Raw genomic sequence first — 19,161 nt, forward strand, 5'->3', positions numbered from 1 at the left:
GGGAGAGAGAAGCTGTCCATGAGGCTGCAGGAAGACCGGCAGGACAAAGAACACTTCCCGGAAAAACGACAAGTGCTGCAGCCTGACGCCATCTGTCAGACATGCCAAGCAACACTGGTGAGTCTGCCCAGGAGTTCTGGAAGCGCCGGGGCTACCGACACGGGTTACATGGGGATATTTGCTATGTCTGACAAGCGTATAAAGGAAAGAGACTGTAAATACGTGAAATCCCACTTTAAGTCAATTTAGGGAAACTACAGAATAAGTACATCAATAAAGCAATGAACTGTGATAAATACCAGTGAAGTGAATTGGCTACGAACTGACATCAAAGCAATGCTAATAAGCAAAGCCAAGCAAGCAAACATAAGTAAATTATTGGGAGGAACATTGCCAAAGAGTCAAGTGAGTATTGCCAAGAGTCAAGCAGATATTATTGCACATTACTCAGAGAAATGCAAAACTTGCATATAAGAGAAACCTGCCCGAAGGACATCAGATCCGAAGACCTGAAACAGTGAGAGTGTAATGGGAAGCGTATGTTGGTCATTGCAAATTAAAGCTACTATACCAGTGAATGGTGATAAAAAAAGAAACAATAACGCTTCACTGGCAATTGAAAGGAATAATTCAATCCTTATTGTGAAGCTGCAACTGTGGCAAAAGATCTGTGAGGTGTGTCGAATAGTCCGACAACTGCCCCTAGGCCAAATATACGTAAGGAAAAGCCACGTGGTGATTGAATAAAGGAAAACCTGTGCGAGTTCAAACTGTGGAACGTGACTTTGTAAATTGGTGAAAGGTAACCAAACTGAAGAGCTGGGAAGTGTCTCCAAAGAATTGTGTTATTTTGGAGCTTTGATAGACTTGAAAGCTAGTGGAAGGGAACCTCTCTTTTGGATAGTGAACTGTTTGAACTTTGGGGAAGAGAAGTCCCTTTTCCATCCAAGAGCTGTAAGAAGTGCTGAACTATTATTTGAACACTTCTCATTTGATGCGGACATCCCTATACGTTTTATGCAGTTAGATGTGAGGTCAAATATAGGTTTTGGACACAGACAGACATTTGCTTTGGACTTCCTGACACAGACTATCATTGCTTTTATTTAGGTAGGAAAATCCCACCTCAGTATAGGGCAAGTTCGGCTGTTTTCCAACCCTCCATTTTTAGTTAATAAAAGTTTGTACTCAAAATCTTATTCAGTTGTCTGTGTCTACTTCAAGATGCCTCCACAGCACTTCATTCAAGAATGCCTTTGGTGTACAAAATGTGACACATGATACACTAGGCATTAAATGTTTCAGACAAAATTAGAGATTGTTGATTTCAACTTCTCTGTGGCCTTTCACCTGGATCGCTTTGCAGGAAAACCATTTCGAAAACGTAACCAAAGATGGCTGCTCAGTGCATTCTAAGAAAAATTGCAGACATGGCAAGACAGATACAAGAAATTATATAACGTTCAATTATACAAAAGCTTATTTCACCACTATCCACCAAGTTTAAATGCACACACTCCTTCCTCAGGGTCCAATTTAGCACTCAAGGTATCACACACAAACACACACCCACAGTGGAAAAAAAGCCATTTGCCCGACTTCTAAAATGACTGTTGGGTTATAGTTTGTCATTAAATGTGAACTCTGATACAGATAAAAATATATATTGAACCCCAGCTACTGCATCCCTGGGATTTCGAATGCAGGGCCTACTTACCTATGGAGTTAGATGGCAAATCCTTTCTGCTGCCATGTTTTCCTTCTCAAGGCCACACTTCTGTTGTTTCTCAGAATAACATGGCAGTGGTCCTCTGTCGTTTTAAAAAAACATTGTGGTTGGCCAGGATGGGGACTGGGGATAAACAACTTCTCCTCAAGATCTAAAATAAATGTCAAAAAAGACTTCCTGGGTGATTTTCTCAGTGCGGAAAGTCCCTTTTACAAGTAGTTTTGTTCGTTTGTCTCTCTGTCTGTCTCTCTGCCTCTCTCTCTCTCTCTCTCTCTTCCTCTCTCTCTCTCCCTCTCCCTCTCTCGCTCTCCCTCTGGGATTTCACATAACTACTCTTTGTATCAAAAGTAATAACTAACACACATCAAAGCAGAACAGCATTATTTGTGGCGCACCTAGAATGACAACAAATATTTCAGGAGAAGGGGTAGAGAGGATAGTACAAATATCAAAAGATGATAAGATAATGCATCTTGATGAAGCTCGAATCAGCACTTTGCTTGTCGTGCATCTGCATGTGCATAGTCATGTATGCACTTGGAATGTAGAAGGTGGCAGAAGTGGGATCCGAATTTAATCTCTGATTGACTTCTCTCTCTGCAACATTCTAAGAAATTGGCTTGAAATGTATGAAAAATATGAAGAGGACTGATCCTGGCACGACACAAAGTTTGAAGCATACACTATAATTACACTATTTGTTTTATTATTATTGTTATTGTGGTTCAGTCAATTATCTGACTTTTCACAAATTCATAAAAGTTTAAATACATCAAAAGCCAAATACATTTCATTATACATTTTTCCTAAAAACAGATAAGAAAAAGAAAATACATGTCAAAAGAACACATTTAACAGGATATTGTATTTCAGCCCACCAATCCCTGGGGCAGATCTTCATATAATTTCAAAATTTTGAGTTATCTAAATCAAATATTACACTATAATTGACTAAAAACCATCAAAATAAAGGAGTTCAGAAACTGATTTTGTATATAGTGTTTATAAAAATACAATTGTGCGGATGATCCTTAAGGCTTTTGACGCAACAGCAACGCTTTTACTGCTTCCAGAGTATTGTTCAGACATTCTTACACTTTACCAATGAAAGTATGCAAGTTTCAAATCGACTTCAAAATGTCACTTTAGATGTACATTTTGAATCAGGAATGTATTTAAGGGTGCACAAAGACTGACATCCTGATTATCTATCAACATGTTCTTACAAGAAATGCTTCAAAGCTTAAGTTTCATAAATAATTCATTTGCATAAATAAAATGATATCAATCGATTGAATGAGTTACCACTAATTTACAATTCTAATTACCTTCCTAAATAAATAAATAAGATTTATTTTGAATGAGTGTTATATCTAGCTGTTAAATAATATACATAACAATTTAGCCATCAAAACATTGCATTTCCACTTAATGAATTCTTAAATTCCTGGAAATACACAAATATTTAATATGCATGCATTTAGATTATATTTACCAAGAAACATTGTAGAATAGAAATGCAATAGCATCAATATTATTTAAAGGAAGACATCCAAATTCATTGTGGAGAAGTCCTTTATTGCTATATAATAAATTGTGTTCCTACATTGGAGTGGTATGCGGTGAACAGATTGAATACCTCAGTAGCAGGTAATTGAGATTCTATGTAAACAAATTCATAACTTGTCATAAAGAAATAGTTCCATCCTTAGATTTCTACTTCCATCTGAAATGAAAATATTAAAACATGTTTTAAAAAGGAGTCGGTGTGTGTATGAATATAAATATCAATTAATGTGCATGTTAATTTAGTCAAAAAACAATACATTTGGACATGCCCCCTTCTCAGATTGTAAAATGCCATTGATATTTGCCATTTGTTCATGAAGGCTACCAGGAAAGATTGCAAAATAAAAGCTGTCTTTCAAGGAGTAATATGGTGTAATAAAACATTTAATGAACAGTACACTATCCGCATTGTTTATTCCTCTAAATATGTTTGTTAAAGCTATCAGGCCAAACATAAAAGGTAAACACTGAGGTTTTAATTGTACATAAAGATTGTTAAAAACATTGAGTTCACCAAATATTGAGTATAAAACATTCTCAGCAAAAATATCACCATTCTAAATTGTGCATGATACTGTATCATTGGGAACAATTACTATAGGTATGATTAGGAGTATTAATGAGTAACTCTGATTTACCATTACTGTTTGTAGTAAAAATGTGATAACGGGAAGGGTGCGTTTGATTCAGAATCATGCAGAACCTTACGTTATTTGCCATTGTTTGCTCTCAATTAACTCCATAAGGTTTGCATACTACTGCATGTGGTAATTACTGCATGCAGTTATGCCTTTGTGTGGGGAAATTTCCTCTGCAGAAAACCACGTGGCATGGACAGTTTTGGTTATGATTTGCCAGAGCGAGAAAAAGTCCAGTATTCTCTAATACCCACTATTTTACCTGTACCGCCAGACTCATAATCAAACCCTTTGTGAAATGAAGAGCCCTCCACAGGAGTAACCATTTCACTCATAGTAACTTCTTTGTGAATCGGAGAGCCCTCCCCAGGAGTAACTCTGTGCCACGCCTAGTAACTTCTTTGTGTATCTGCCCCTTTGTTTTTAAAATGTAGACTGCATTTCCACATTTCGCCAAATATTCTCTTCACAGGAACAATGATCTATGCTCAGGCATACACCTCCGATTGAAAATTCCCTCTTAATCTCTGTGTTTGGGTCTTACATTAGGCTTACAAAAAGAGCAATAATACTAATAGTATAGAATGTGAAAAGTACTTACTGAAGCTTTGAAGCACTATAACAAATATTGCATACTGAAATTAGAATGTTGCAATGCTGGTGTCACTATTATTAACAATGGAAAGGTACTGGGAAGTAATGTTCCATAAATGTCCTCTCCAGAATGTTAACATCTTAATATGGTGTATGAGCTTAGCGTCTCCATATCCTCACCACTGCCAATCTCCTTAACCTACATGCTGGTCAGAGAGCACAGTGAGCTAAGCGCTTGCCGCTGATATATGTGCACAGTATGCTGTGGCAGATTCGAATCCCGGCAGGGTCAACTCAGCCTTTCATCCTTCTCAGGGTCGATAAACAAAGAACCACTCTGTAGGATAATAATGTCTATGTTATATCAGCGCTCTGAAACCTAACGTGCAGGTTTGTCTCCAGTTCTTTGATACTCTTCCCTCTCATGTACCCCGCCCTCTAAATATAGAGAGGTCTGCTTTTTGGTATGTCAAAATATTCACTACAGTCCCAAGTTTAATTGTGAAGATGGGGATGGAGTATCAAACATCTACATTGGCCACATTCACTTTGGGCTTGTATCATGTTTCGTGTAATATCAAATGTATTTCCAACAAACATTCGGTACAACATCTAAGTAAGTCTACTAAGTTTATATATTTTGTTAATTTATTTAGTGTTTTGGTGTCCGGTCCTGGTGGACACCTCACGAGGTTAGGGCTCGCTTCAGACATGGGGCTAGTCTCTACTTTGTATGCTCAAATCCCGCAGCAGAGCCGGCTCAGCCTTTCATCCTTTTGAGGTCAATAGGTTGAGCGCCATTGTATTGATCATGTAAGGATGCAGATGTACGAGACCGACAAAAAGGTGGCATATTGGTTGCTATAAACTTTTATTCAGTTCCAAAGAAAAGGGAAATACCTACCTATCCCTAATACTACGAGGTGTTTCCCTGCCTCAAATAATAAACGATGGAGATTGACAGAATATCCAAAATCATAAATATCCACCATTGTGTCAAATCCTATTTCCTTTACTTACATGTATAAACAACTAAGGATAAAGTCTCTGCTCGGTTCAGAAGAAGGACTCCCTTCTTCTGCACAGAGGATTTTAACGTTTCTTGAAAATGTACCAGGCAGAGTGTCTCCCTTCCTCTGGTTTCTCTTAAGGTTTCCAATGTTAGGGGGAATATCTTCATTCCCCTGTCTCAAAGTCCCAGAGGACCAGGGGTAATGACTCCCTTTCCCCTTGCTTCCTTTGTTTCTCAATGCCAAGACAAAATGACCCCCTTTCCCTTGGCTTCCTTCTCAGTGTCCAACTGCACCAGGGGGAATGACTCCCTTCTCAGCCCGGTCACAGCACAGATTACATTCAAATCCCTCTGTATCATCCACAAGGCTATCTGGGGCCAGGGACCCCTCTGTCTTGAACGCTTCCTAACCAAATACTGCCCTTCTAGACTCATCCATTCTTCTGGCACTAACTCCCTGCGTGTTAAGCGCTTTGCTAAACAGAGAGCTGGTGGGCGATCACTTTCCTCGGCTGGCTCCCTCCTGTGGAACAGCCTCCCTCGGCGTCTTGAGCAGGACTTTCTTAAGTTCAGGAAAAGCCTCAAGACCTTTCGCTTTACCTCTACCTTCTCCTCCTCTCTTCCCTGCTAATCTTACAGCAGCGTGACTGATGTGCAGGGCTCTTATGTGTCCTCTGGGCCTTGACCGCCCACATCTCTCATCCCAGCTGCTGTCTTTCTGCTGCACTTACTTGGGCTCACCCTACCTGCGGGTTGTTTCACTTACATTCTTTTCCTCTTAGCATGTACCCTGAGCACTTCAACATGAGCATCAAATCACCTATCCCTTCCCCCTCTTCCCTCTGCACTTGCACATATTGAACACTCACAAGGCATAGTAGATGTATCTCCCATTCCCTTTACTCTCATTATTTGTTTGTAATATTAATTCAATTATTTATCCTTGCTGTAATTAATTGCCTACCTTCCCCTGTCCCCACCTTGTTTGCCCTGTGGGTGCTTTGAAACATTTTTGCTAATTGTATAAGCGCCTAACAAGTGACCAATAAATAAAATAAAATGTCCCCTAGTTCCTTTTTCAGGTTTTCTTAGGCATAGGTCCCAGATTCCGGTTGGCAGACCTGCTTCTCTCGTTTGCCAGGTACTGCGGTGAAGAAGAGGGACGGTGTTTCTCTTGCTTCAAGAAATACCTGGTTCACTATCCTGGCAAGTATTCGTGTGGTTTCTTCCCATCCCCTGTGGTTCGCACAATAGTCTTGGTTCACTATCCTGCCGGTCACTATCTATCACTTCACTCAGTGATTTGTAGCTTCTACTTCTTTCCTGGTCCCAGACCCTCCTTTCTTGGTTTTCCTCAGGCCTTTCTACTAGCTACCTTCCTCTTATCTCCCCTTTGCTCGTTCGGCACCCTGCGTACCTTCTGATTTGGTCCATGTGGGTTCCGACCCCTCCTTGGCTTTTGTGGTTGAGCGGGAGCTTCTTCCAGCTCTCTGGGACCTCTCGTCATGTGCGACGACTCAGAGACTTCCCCGTTTCCCTAGGCAGCACCATTCTCATTCTGCGCTCTTACCAAGCCTCAGGGACACCTGAAGCTACACTATGCCAGCTTGATAAGTGGTTTGGATCAGCTTTGGAGCAGCCTGCTCCCGGCTCAAAATCCCAGTCTGTTCTTCAACCTTCCCGCTTCACTCGAATTCTCGCGGTTCCTCTTGGGAGGGGCTTGACCACATGTTTTGTCAGTCTTCCTTCTTTATACCACGGATACTAATAGATTGTCCATATTGACGAGTCTGCTCCTGTTGGTTCCGCAGGGTGCTCTTCAGCACTCCGCGCTTCTTCTTCTTCTTAGTAAAAGTATTGTGGTCTCTAATGAATTACTGACGTTCTTGTCCGTCCCCGTTTTGTTAGAGGATTCACATGGTACTTCTTACTCTTCCTTGTCTCAGTATAAGGCAGTCAGGTGGAATGATCTACTTTACACATGTAGATTAAGTATGTGGGATTAGGTTACCCTGCATAAGGTAAGAGGGTGAGGGAGGTTGTAAAAGGGTGGGTGGGTGGATTTCCGCGTTCTCCCTAACTGGTCGTCCCACGTCTCGTAAGGGATTTCCCTCTCCATGTGATCCTCCCACAATGTACCACCCCCAGGGGGACTATTGGACTGTGGCCACACCGCCCTGGCCCCATGGAAAAGGCCCCCCGCTATGGAAGAAGGGACGACATCCAAGGATTTGTCACAGGTAATAACACCTATTATTATCATGCTAAGAAGTGTGAAGACTCCAGCACTAACTGTTATTTGAGATCACAAATTATTATCATTGTACTGCAACCAAATATATCTCCCACTCTACCCCCAACAACCTAATATCCCCTTCCCCTGTAACGTATTATACAAATCCTTTGTCTCATCGCTAACCTGATCTTGGAAAGCAGGGACACAAACACATTCTGGAATGTTTGCTTTACTTCATCCTTCTTTGTCACAGCCCCAGCAGGGGTGTTGCTGGGTCTGGAAAAGATCTGGGGCTATGCTAATGCCGGGACTGTCGGGGTTCGGCAGTAGCTAGCCTTTTGGTTGTAGCCCCTGAGGTTCTATCTGGGGTTACAACCAGAAGTACAGCGGCTATAGCCCCCACCGCTGCTATCCCCCCCACCCCGGCCCTCTGACCGCCAGCCTAGAATAGACGGGACAACTGTAACCGGACTGCCAGTCAATAGAGAAAACCAACTCAGTTCCGTAGTTGAGGACCAATCGGTTACATTGATCCTGACCTCTTGCAACTAGCAGCTGTCAATCTCGCGCCTGCTTGAGTGTCTGTAATCTTTAGTGGGTGTCTTAGGAAATTCCCTGGTGTAGCATAACATAACACAGCATAGCATACCAAAGCTAAGAGAGCATAGCATTAAGCATTAAGCATAGCATTAAGAGCATAGTGTAGACTGCACGGGGTAGCTGACCAGAGCCATAACATCACAGTGAAGGCTGCATGTCCCAAATAAGATATTACAGTGGACAGACACACACACACACTCCCACCCCTTCTATATGGGAGGTCTGTTCCTCTGAATTATATTGAACTGAAAATGACTGTCCTGTTATTGCTAAAAACATACCTTCTTAAATAAATTAAATCGCTACATTGTTTGCTGTGATGTTTGCACATTTTCGTTTGGCACAAACAAAACATTCACTTCAGCATTGATTGTGCCCGAAGTGTAATGTCTCACTGTTTTAGATTGAGCCATATTTTGCTTTTAAGGAAAACAATTCCATGTCTTCAGTTGTTTTCCTCCAATACCAGGTGATTTAAATAGGAAGTCCATTCATCACCATGAATTATTGTGCTGATAGTGAAACCGATGTGGGCGCTCTTGGGAGCTTCCACTCGTGAAACGTGCACACCCAAATACCCACTGCACTGCCCCCAACTCGTACCCCTCTATAAGCAAATACAAATGAGCGGGGTTTGCACGAAGAACAGGGCAAATAACTTCAACCAGAAACTCTCAATATTATTGCAGTGCGCGTGTCTCACAACCGATTCACTATTCAAAGTAAAGCATTGTGTAGGCAGCAGGCATACAGAAGCGACACTAGTAAATTGTCACGGTGCTTTTTAACAGTCTTTTTTTATAGGTGAATATGAAATGACTTTTTTCCCCAATCTTCATTGGCACCAGAGATTTAAATCCTAGAATTTAGAACTGCACATTTCTGCACACTGAAACACTTGTGTATGGGCGCGATATAAATAAAATATCATATCATATCATTGTCCATCAGCACGGAGAAAAACACGCAAGCACATTTGATCTCTTACCCATCCACCTTGATGCTGGACAAATGTCGATAACTCTGGCGATGTCAGAAAATTGGTCAATGTTGAGTGCATCGCTGCCGCCAATGTAGGGGCCTTCCTGGATAAGTAAAGTGCCAAATTCACAGCAGCTTTCATGAGGCACTTTTCAGCACCCATCTCAGGACTTGCACTAACCCATGTCGTGCTGAGGGAGCGGACTGCCTCTGAAAAACCTTCCTGAAGCTGCAAAAGAAATCAAATACAAGGATGTGTTTTTTTTGCGGTTGTCAATTTTAGGTCACGCTGTTCTTCTGGCCTTGCTCAAAAATGTGTTGTGGAGGCGAGTAACACACTAATGCTGAGAGAATGAACTAACCACTTCAGTGCAAGGGCATGGGCCTCCTCACTCTCTGTTGGCAGCAATGTGCTAGACCTGCCGGGTGAGGGCCACGCGCCATGCTCTCTACATTTGCAAAGTTTGAAATAGAACCTGTGTGGGACCAGATTATCAAAGCTTTGTACTGGTGCAAAAAAGTGGAGCAAATGAATTTAGCGCCGATTTTACTACTTAGATAATTGGGTATCAGGTAATATTATCCCCACCAAAAATGTTGCCGTATATATGGTCATCGGCAGCGGCCATATGTGATATTTTTAGTGGGGATCATTTTTGGGGTTATTGGGAGCAGGGGTTGCGGGGGTGTCCCCCGCTCCCTTTAAAGTAATATGGAGGTTGCGGGGGTGTCCCCTGCAGGTTCCATGCCTTAATATCGCCACAAAAATATTGTCGATATTTTTTTCGCGGGGATATTAACACATGGAACCGATAATTAGGAATGGAGCAAACAGATCTAGCCCCAATTTGTATTATCTAAACATGTTGTCACAAGGAAACAGAATGTTTTATTTACTATGTTTGACAAGTAGCATGAAAAGAAATGTAGTAGACAGATTTCTTTTTATGTCATGCAGCAAACATAGTACAAAACCCGCCTGATGCATGCGTGCAAACGTTTTTAGATAATAGGGAATGTGACAAAATCTGTTTGCTCCATTTTGTTTTTTAAAAGCATTTGCTCACTTTTTAGCACCAGTGCAAATCTTTGATAATCTGGGCCCTGATGTATTTGCGCAAAGGACCTGCAGAGTGGTTGTTAGCTTTGGATCAGCCTTAACAATGATTATGATATGCTCTGAAGCAGCCTGAGAGTGGCACTGCATTCCTTTTGTGTGAATTCCTGGAAACATTAGAGATCAAGCAATGCATTAGCTCTCGAAATCCCAGAGACTTCTTCATCAGGGGCCAGATTACAGAAACTTTTCACAGGTGCAAGTGCAAAGTTTGCACGGTATTAGCACTAGGGCAAAGTTTGTCCTATTTTTAAAAACACTGGGACACATTAAAAAACCACTGCACCTCGACACGTGCAGTTTGGCATATTAAAAGCACCAGGCCTAATATTGCCCCCAGATGTGCACAGTGAAGTGAGTAGCAAAGAAACACACACTGACAGCTCTTTCTTATGATGAAAAACATTGGAGTTTTCTGTTTAAACTTCATTGGCTGGTATATGAGCATGTCCGCGGGTTAGCCACTTTATCTAAAGGACCATTAATTTGGCAAAAGTGAAGACACAGCCAGTTCCGAACAGCTCACCTCCAGATGGAAGCGCCGATCCCGGCTACAGACAAGGCTCACAAGCCCTCACCTGGAACCCTAACCTGGGCCTCCGGTCACCGCTCAACCACGAGCCTGCTGCCTCATGACCTATGCCTTGATAAAGACTTCGGTTGAAACGCGCATCGGACTTCGGTTGAAACACGCGTCGGCTACCTGTTTCACCAATTTTTGGCTACTTGTTTCACCAATTTTAGCACTAAATGCATATTGCCTTGTTGTCCTGTTAACAAAAAACACAATAAAATTACCAAAGCACATGACCCAAGGACTGGACTCTTACTAGACTATCACAAATGTCTTAATTGGACTACCAAATCTAGCCAGCGCCCACAACTAACAAAGGTTTGTCACCCCACGAGCATCAAATCAACTGCGAACCTAGGAGTTGGACCCCAGACAAACCACGTGCCAGGCGGCAGGCGTAACTACCAACAGGAGGTGCGCAGAGAACCAAGTGTCCCGACACCAAAACTCCTGATCCCCTTGAAACTCTTATATCCTAATGATCTCTTGAATTTAAGTACTTTCCCAAATCCCCCTCCTTAAACACCTCCTCTGTCAGCTCTTTATCCTCCACCTCCTTGCCTCCTTTTAACTTCAACTCCCTTGCCTCCTTCCTTGCTGCCCCCTGCCTCCCTCTTCTGGATTTCTTATTACCTTCTGCATAATCTTACCACCAATCAGCCCACTGGTCATCCCTACTCACTTCCAGAGTGCTCTACTCTGTTTCCTCAGTCATTTAACCTCCTTATGGATTGTCCCACCTTCCTCCTTCAATCTGTCAATTTCCTTCAATAACGTTCTCCTAGGTGTAACTTCCTCCTTTCATTGATTTCTCACCCTCCTCTGATTGCTGGACCTCAGATGGTCCCTTCTTCTGCAGCGACTTCCCCAACCTCCTCCAGTACCTCTCCTCTCAGCTCTCAAAGTCCTCCTGATGTAGCCACCGCCTTCCATGATACATTTCCAACCTCCCCTTCTAATCTTTCTCCACCTCTTTCAATAATTCTCTTGCCTCTCCTAGCAACTCCTCAAGCTCCTTCTTCAGCTCTTTCCCCATCTCCTCCAATGGTTCTCCCACCATTTTTAAATAATAGCTGCATTACTTCCTCTCATCTTTTCCACTGTTCTCCAATAACTTTCCACCATCCGCCAACAAATCCCAAGCTTCCTCCTTCTGGTCTTTCCAAACCTCTGCCAGCAACTCTCTGTCCACCTCTTTCTGATCTTTCCCAACTGGCTCCAATAATTTTCCTGCCTCCTCCAACAAATCTCCATCCACCTCCTTGTGATCTTTCCCAACTCTATCCAAGACTTTGCCAGCCTCCTCCAATACTGTATCTCTCTCTAGCGCCTCACATTTCCTCCTCCACCACAGTCTGCTCCTCCAGCCTCCATCTCTGGTCTCTACACTCCTTCCCTCTTCTGCTTGCCAACTCACTCCAAAGTCCTTTGAGCAGAGGTTTGGTCTATTCATAGTATCCTTACTCCCCCTCCCCCGGGCCGGCTCTCTGGCTAATGGCCTGCACCTATATTCTGTGATGAGTGCCAGGCCGTGATTGGCCAGTCTCTGATGAATCGACCTAGTGAAACAGGGGCTATAAGAAAGGGGGCGGCCAACTTGGATTTCATTGGAAAGGTCTTTCTGGTTCTGTTTACCTGTTGTCTGTGATTCTCTTGTTTATGTTCAAGTGGTAAGTCTATTCCCATATAGGTGCATTTGAGGCGATAAAATCCCCAGGTGTTGTGAAACCAAAGCTATGGTCCTTCCAACGCCCCATGATGGTTTGCAATTTTCAGGATCCACAGTTCTGGTATGAGGTCCACTAGAAGTGTAGGTTTTCTCGGAGGTCAGTGAACCTGGCAATGGATCTGTGGACACTGCGAGATCTGGAAATATCCGTGGAAGCCAGGGGAGATGATCCAGGTACTTCTACATCATCGGTGTATTTACAGGGAGCTATTCTGCATATAAAGACTCCTTGGCACATTTCCCAGTTTGGAGGGACTTGTGTTCTCTGGCCAAGTTTCCTCCGGAGAACTGGTCACCCAAGTATGGACTGCATAGCTTTGGACTGGACAGGATGCTTAGAAACAGTGGCAGATGGGGTTTCCTAGAGACAGTCCACTGCTTAGCAATTGGACCACAGTGCTGTTCCTGAAGAGATACCTCTTTACCTCCTCCAGGGCTGATATCCTGGATCATAGAGGGGCTTCTGGACCATAAGGCAATCGCTCTGTCAGAGTCCACTGTCAATCCGGGGACCATTGCACCATTTAAAACATATCTTAGAGTGTTCCCATCGTATACCAGCCAATAGATGTAAGGAGCTGAAATGAAATCACAACATGGTCTTGACACTACATAGAGGCTGCAAAACACATCCTTAAACTCTCTGTGAGGTAAATACAAAACACACCCTGCTTCACAAGTGTGTGTTTATATATCTTTCATTTCAATAGTTTTCCAAAAGAAAATGAGGGATGTTTCATACTCGCAGGGGCTCACTTTAAGACTGCTGGTACATCATTTCAATAACTTATCACCTTTAACAGATTTGTGCACAAGAGATGTGCTTTCTTGAAATGCATTCCTCAGCGCTGTTAGAAATGATAATGTTAATGTTACAGGATATTTTTACTGCACACTATCACCACTGGAATGGTCCCTTGGCGCTCTGGCGGCTCTGAAAAGGGGAATAGGGGTGAGTTAGTGAGAATAAGCTGGAACAGTGCAAGAGAGCAGTGCTGTGCTGTTGGCAGCCTCAGCCCGGTGGCTCCGTTGGCTGAGTTTAGGGTGTTTTACGGTCGGTAGTCTTCATGTGCTGTTGTGCAAGTCTATGTGTGGTTTGTTTTGTTGTTGCAGTGTAGTTAAGTTTGTGCGGATTGTTGTGTAGTAGGCTTGTGGTTGTGTTTGTTTAGAGTTTGAGAGGTGTATGCAGAGGGGTGAAATTGTTAGTGGATTGGTTAATTGGCATTGCTGTCCTTGCAATTATGTCTAGGTGTGATGCTTGCTATCATTCACTATTCCATCTGAGTGGGGCACTTGCTAATCTTCAATATCCTATCTAGATGTGAGGCAGGCTAGTGATCACGATTACATCTAAGTATGCTGCATGCTATCATTCACGTTTCTATCTAGATATGACGCAGTCCAAAGTTAGGAATTCCATCTAAGTGTGGCACATGCTAACATTCATAATCCTATCTTTCTGAAAGAATCACCCTTAACACATCCACTAGACCCACAAGGTCACACATGACCAACCAGACCTACGTACCCACATTCAAAAGAAGCAAAGCCGGGGGGTCTAGCTTCCAACACTTAGCACCCAAAAACTGGAACGCACTCCCCACAGCGCTTAGGAACGAAAACTCTTACCATGTCTTCCGCAGACTACTCAAAACCACGCTGTTTAACTAACTCCACCCCACCGTCCTAACTGTTTTTTCACAACTGTATGTAAATAAGCACAACTGTATATAAACATGCATATATGTTCAGCAATGTATCTATATCTATACCATGTTTGCCTGTAACAAGTAAGAATGCTTTCAGCGCCACGATGCCCCTGGGCAGATGTGCGCTATACAAATCCAAATAAATAAAATAAAATAAATAAATATCTAGATGCGATGCAAGCTAAAGTTAAGAATTCCGTCTAAGTGTGGCACATGCTAACAAACACATTTCTATCTAGATGCGATGCAGGCTAAAGTTAAGAATTCCATCCAAGTGTGGCACATGCTAAAATTGGCGTGTATGTTAGTATGTAAATGCAAGGCAACATTTACAGTCATGCCATGAATAGATTTGGGCTGGTGGTACGAAATCTCTCTAGGTATGCAAGGTGTAGGACCATGGTAGTCTACATTATGGAAGGTAAGGTAGAGTGGCAGGGGCATTCTGGAGTAGAGTAATTGCTCTACACCCCACCCACGCCACACTTACAGTTTTGTTGGTGTCTGTTGGCTTCTTTGGCTTCCCCTGCTGACACCTGCAGAAACATCTTGGAGCTGCCAATGCAGGAGCCGCCCTTTGCTTCGGATCCTTAGCCGCAGGGGCTGCCAGGCCGAGGGCTGCCCAGGTCAAGTCCAGTATAAGGAGGGGTTAACCAATGAGAGTAGGGGGAGGGCACGGGAGGCGGTACTCGAGGGGGAAAGTTTGGGAATAGAGTGGAGCATAATGGACATCACGGGCCGCACTGGGTGAAATTATGGACAAATTAAATCACATGGGCAGCCCGGGCGCAGCGCTTACCTGAGGGCCATGGTGGAAATGGCCCAGGAAGCGCAATGGCAGGGGGAGGAGGCCCTCGAGCCAAACATGTGGAAATAGCCAATGGGAGTTGGGGGAGGGCGCGGGAGGTGGTACTCGAGGGGGAAAGTATGGGAATGGGGCATCGTGGACATCACGGGCCGCATTGGGTGAAATTATGGACAAATTAAATCACATGGGCAGTCAGGGCACAGCGCTTACCTGAGGGCCATGGTGATAAATGTGAATTGTTTTTAGTGAAGAATATTACTTGTTTTCTCTGCTGCCCGGGGTATTGCCCTTTACATAAAGTGCCCATCCCATACCCTTAATTCCATTCAAACTGTTCCTCCGGCCAATTATTTTAGATAGAAAATTGTCTTTTTACCTCCATGCGAAAGAAGTGTCCAGTGTGGTTTTCTTTGCTATTCATTTAACTCTACACAATCTGATGACAAAGTCTATTGGACTTCGAAAGCTAATGCATTGCACCATCTCTGCATAATATTTCCAGTTAGTCCAATAAAAGTTATCAAAACCTGCATTTTATGTCATTTTAAAACTGGGGTGACACAGCATCAAACTCTTGGTTGGGGAAATTCCTCCATGAGGCATCAGTGACTCAAAGGCAGTGCATGCCCCACCCACATTGTCTTTACATCGGTGAATAGATTGTATCCTATTGGTTTGGCTCCCTTTTCAGAAGAATAAGCAAAACATGCAAAAAAGGGCAAGGGTGTGGTTACACAAAAAGGACAGTCCAGTGGTCTGCCCCATTTTAAAAAAGATTCAAATGAACCGGTGAAGAAGCGGCAATGTAAAGACACAGCAGCAGTTGGGCCTGTGACCACAGCACCACAGCCCTCACCTTTTTAGGGAGACGGAGTATGGTTCAAGAATACAGCAGCCCTATTCTTAGATTTGGTCAACAATATTTGCAAGCTACAAAAAAGCACACCTTCCTTGATATAGGCATTACCCTTTCCTTGGCGGTCTCTGTGATTAGCTGTTGAGCGCATCCAGCCAGTTCGGCATCCAGCTGGTCACCTATGGAGCGTAGGCGACTGGCCACGATGTAAGGGTCAAAGTCGTCCTCTTGCTCTGCATGTGAAGAGAAAGACGTTAAACCTCCCAAAATGGTGATCTAGTCCGAGCCGAGCTTGAGTATAGCCGCAACATGCTCAACACATTTGGCCATATTCACCAAAGACATCCATTTGTTTGCCGTGCTCATTTTCCTGCCGGTTACACCAGCCAGGATTGACCGAACACAATTTAATAAAAAATGCCATTTAAATTGGTTCTCATTGAGAAGTACACCTAAAAGCATGTCAGTATCAACTGGATTATCCTGGGATGTCATTCACATGTTGAAATGCAGAAGAGGGTTAAAATATGCGTTTAGCCATACATCCATTTATTTATTTATTTATTGGTAATTTGTTGGGCGCTTATACAATGAGCAAAAACTGTTTCAAAGCGCCCACAGGGCAACAGGGTGGGGGCAGGGGAGGTAGACAATGAATTACAACAAAGATAAATAAATAATTGGTACACTTCAGTGAGCCTCATCATTCACTAATGTTTATGTACAATTTGATTACAGGTGGTGTACTGATAGGGTCCATTGGACCCAATGGGGAATTTTCAGCAGAATTACTGCCTGCGGTATTACTACACGGTAATTGCACCGAAAATCAGTATTTTTCCGGTGTGTTTACCCCCTATCTCTGAGCTGGGACTAAACAGGCCATAGTCATGATTGGGTGGACCCTTAAATGCGGCGGTAACCCCGTTACCACCGCATTTAAGGGCTACCTCCCAACTCATGATGAGGCCCTTTGCATTGACCTCCGGGCCATAAATCGGTGTGCGATACCTGACAGACACCCTCTGCCTAACATAACCAAAATGTTGGGAACTATAAAAGGGACAAAGGTCATGAGTACCCTTGACTTGAAGTCAGCTTATCACTAAATTGTTCTTGATCCATCCTATATATATTACAGCTTTCATCACACCAGAAGGCCTGTTCCAATGCAGGCGCATGCCTTTTGGTTTAGTGTCTGCTGCGTCTGTTTTTCAGTGTTTCATGTATCAGCTGTTCCACGATATGGAAGGAGTCCTTTGTTTTCAGGATGATGTTTTGGTGTATGGATAGAGTCAAAGGGAGCATGATGTATGATTGAGAAAAGTTCTTGATATATTCATTAATGCAGGTTTAATGTTGATCAAAGATAAGTGCAAGCTTCGCAAGTCCACTAGTCAATATTTGGGACATGAGATTTCCACATTAGGCATTAGAAAAATAATCTGGTGAACAACATTATCAATTTTCCCAGCCCTACGGATACATAACAGATAGTATCATTTCTTGGCATGGCTGAATATTATGCCAAGTTTAATCCAGGTCTTGCAAGCAAATCTAACCATATGAGGGGCTTAGTTAAGAAAGGTGTGAGGTTGCTATGGAATGAGCAGTGTGAGCAAGAATTTCAAGATGTAAAGTTAGCCTTAAACAAAGTCTCCCACCCTGAGCAATTTTGATCTGTGCAAGCACAGTGTTTGGACGCAAGTAATCATGGTGTAGGTGCAGTTTTATCTCAAAAGTGTTGAAGTGGGGAGTGCACTGTTGCGTTTGTTCCGAGAGTTTTGAGAAGTGCTGAAAAAACCGATTCCACTATTGAAAAGGAGCTCTCAGCCATCAAATGGGGTATTGAAAAATATTGTATTTTTCTATGGGGTGTGAGATTTACGGTGAGGTCAGACCACAAACCTTGAAGGAGATTCTTATGTCAAAAGGTTTGGATAAAGTATTGTCTCGAATCCGGAAATGGGTTGCAGGTTTATAGGAATACAATTGGGAGGTAGAGTATCTTCCGGGTGTCAAAAACAAGGCAGCTGATTGTTTCTCAAGGCTTACCAATGTGTTTGAAGATGAAGGTGATGAGGAGAATAAGGAGGATCAAGTGTTGGACATCAACCAAGAGGTTGTGATGGAAAGTGAGTGGCGCAAAGCCAAGTTGGTGGATGTGGTAATGATAAATGTTTGAAGAGTCATGATATTAAAAAAGGTGTGATTCCCGACGCCATTATACATGTTTTTGATCAACTCCCTATCAAAGATGGTTAGCCCTCAGAGGTGATAGATTGATTCCTCCCCTAGGAATTCATAGTAGGATTGTGGAATTGGCACATGAAGGACATCAAGGAATGTCAAAAACCAAACAGCTATTAAGACAGGATTATTGGTGACCTGCTATGGATTTACAAGTTGAGAGGGTTATTCAAGACTGTGCAGAGTGTGAGACTGCGGCCAAAGGGTGCGTTCCAAGAGTGGTGCCTATGACTTTGATGTCAATTCCTTCACTACCTTGGGAACGCTTAAGTTTGGATATCATAGGACCAGTAAGATCTCAAGGTTTGTTCACGTTTTGCATAGTTTTAGTTGACATGCTCTCCCATTGGGCAGACATTTCTTGGGTGCATAATGTGGGTTCCAACAAAGTGATTACATTTCTGGATTACCTTTTTTAAGAGGGAGGGCTATCCCTCTAACATTGTGACAGGCAATGGTCCTCAGCTCATTTATGAGGAGATGGAGATGTTTTTGAAAGGTAATGGTATAGAGCACAGGACCAGTTCCATATATCATCTGGAATCCAATGGAATGGTGGAAAGATATAATATGGTCATTAAAGAAAGTCTAAGGACTGCCATTTCAGAAGGGAGAGATTGGAAGAAGGTGGCAGTAGACACTGTTGTATCTTAAAGATTCAACCCTCATACCACCACTGTTCCCTTTGAAATGTTAAGAGGGAGGAAGCCCAATACCAGGGTGTGTCCAGCATTGCTCGGAAGAGCATGTTTGAGAGAC

At 42.9% G+C, this 19,161-nt stretch overlaps 1 protein-coding gene across 1 annotated transcript in view; it reads right to left on the bottom strand.

The window, feature by feature from the left end:
* Positions 1-3,286: 3,286 nt before the first annotated feature.
* The window catches only part of BCL2L15 (BCL2 like 15), a 49,180-nt gene continuing 33,305 nt past the window's right edge, over positions 3,287-19,161 (bottom strand). The window contains exons 2-4 of the mRNA XM_069633367.1: positions 16,264-16,385; positions 9,367-9,588; positions 3,287-3,455 (exon numbers count right to left, since the gene is read on the bottom strand). Of these exons, the coding sequence (XP_069489468.1) occupies positions 3,438-3,455; positions 9,367-9,588; positions 16,264-16,385 (362 nt within the window). The 3' untranslated portion in view covers positions 3,287-3,437. The remainder of the gene's footprint in view (positions 3,456-9,366; positions 9,589-16,263; positions 16,386-19,161) is intronic.

Source organism: Ambystoma mexicanum, chromosome 13, assembly GCF_040938575.1.
Source record: "Ambystoma mexicanum isolate Mex_15411 chromosome 13, UKY_AmexF1_1, whole genome shotgun sequence".
Classification (NCBI taxonomy): Eukaryota; Metazoa; Chordata; class Amphibia; order Caudata; family Ambystomatidae; genus Ambystoma; species Ambystoma mexicanum.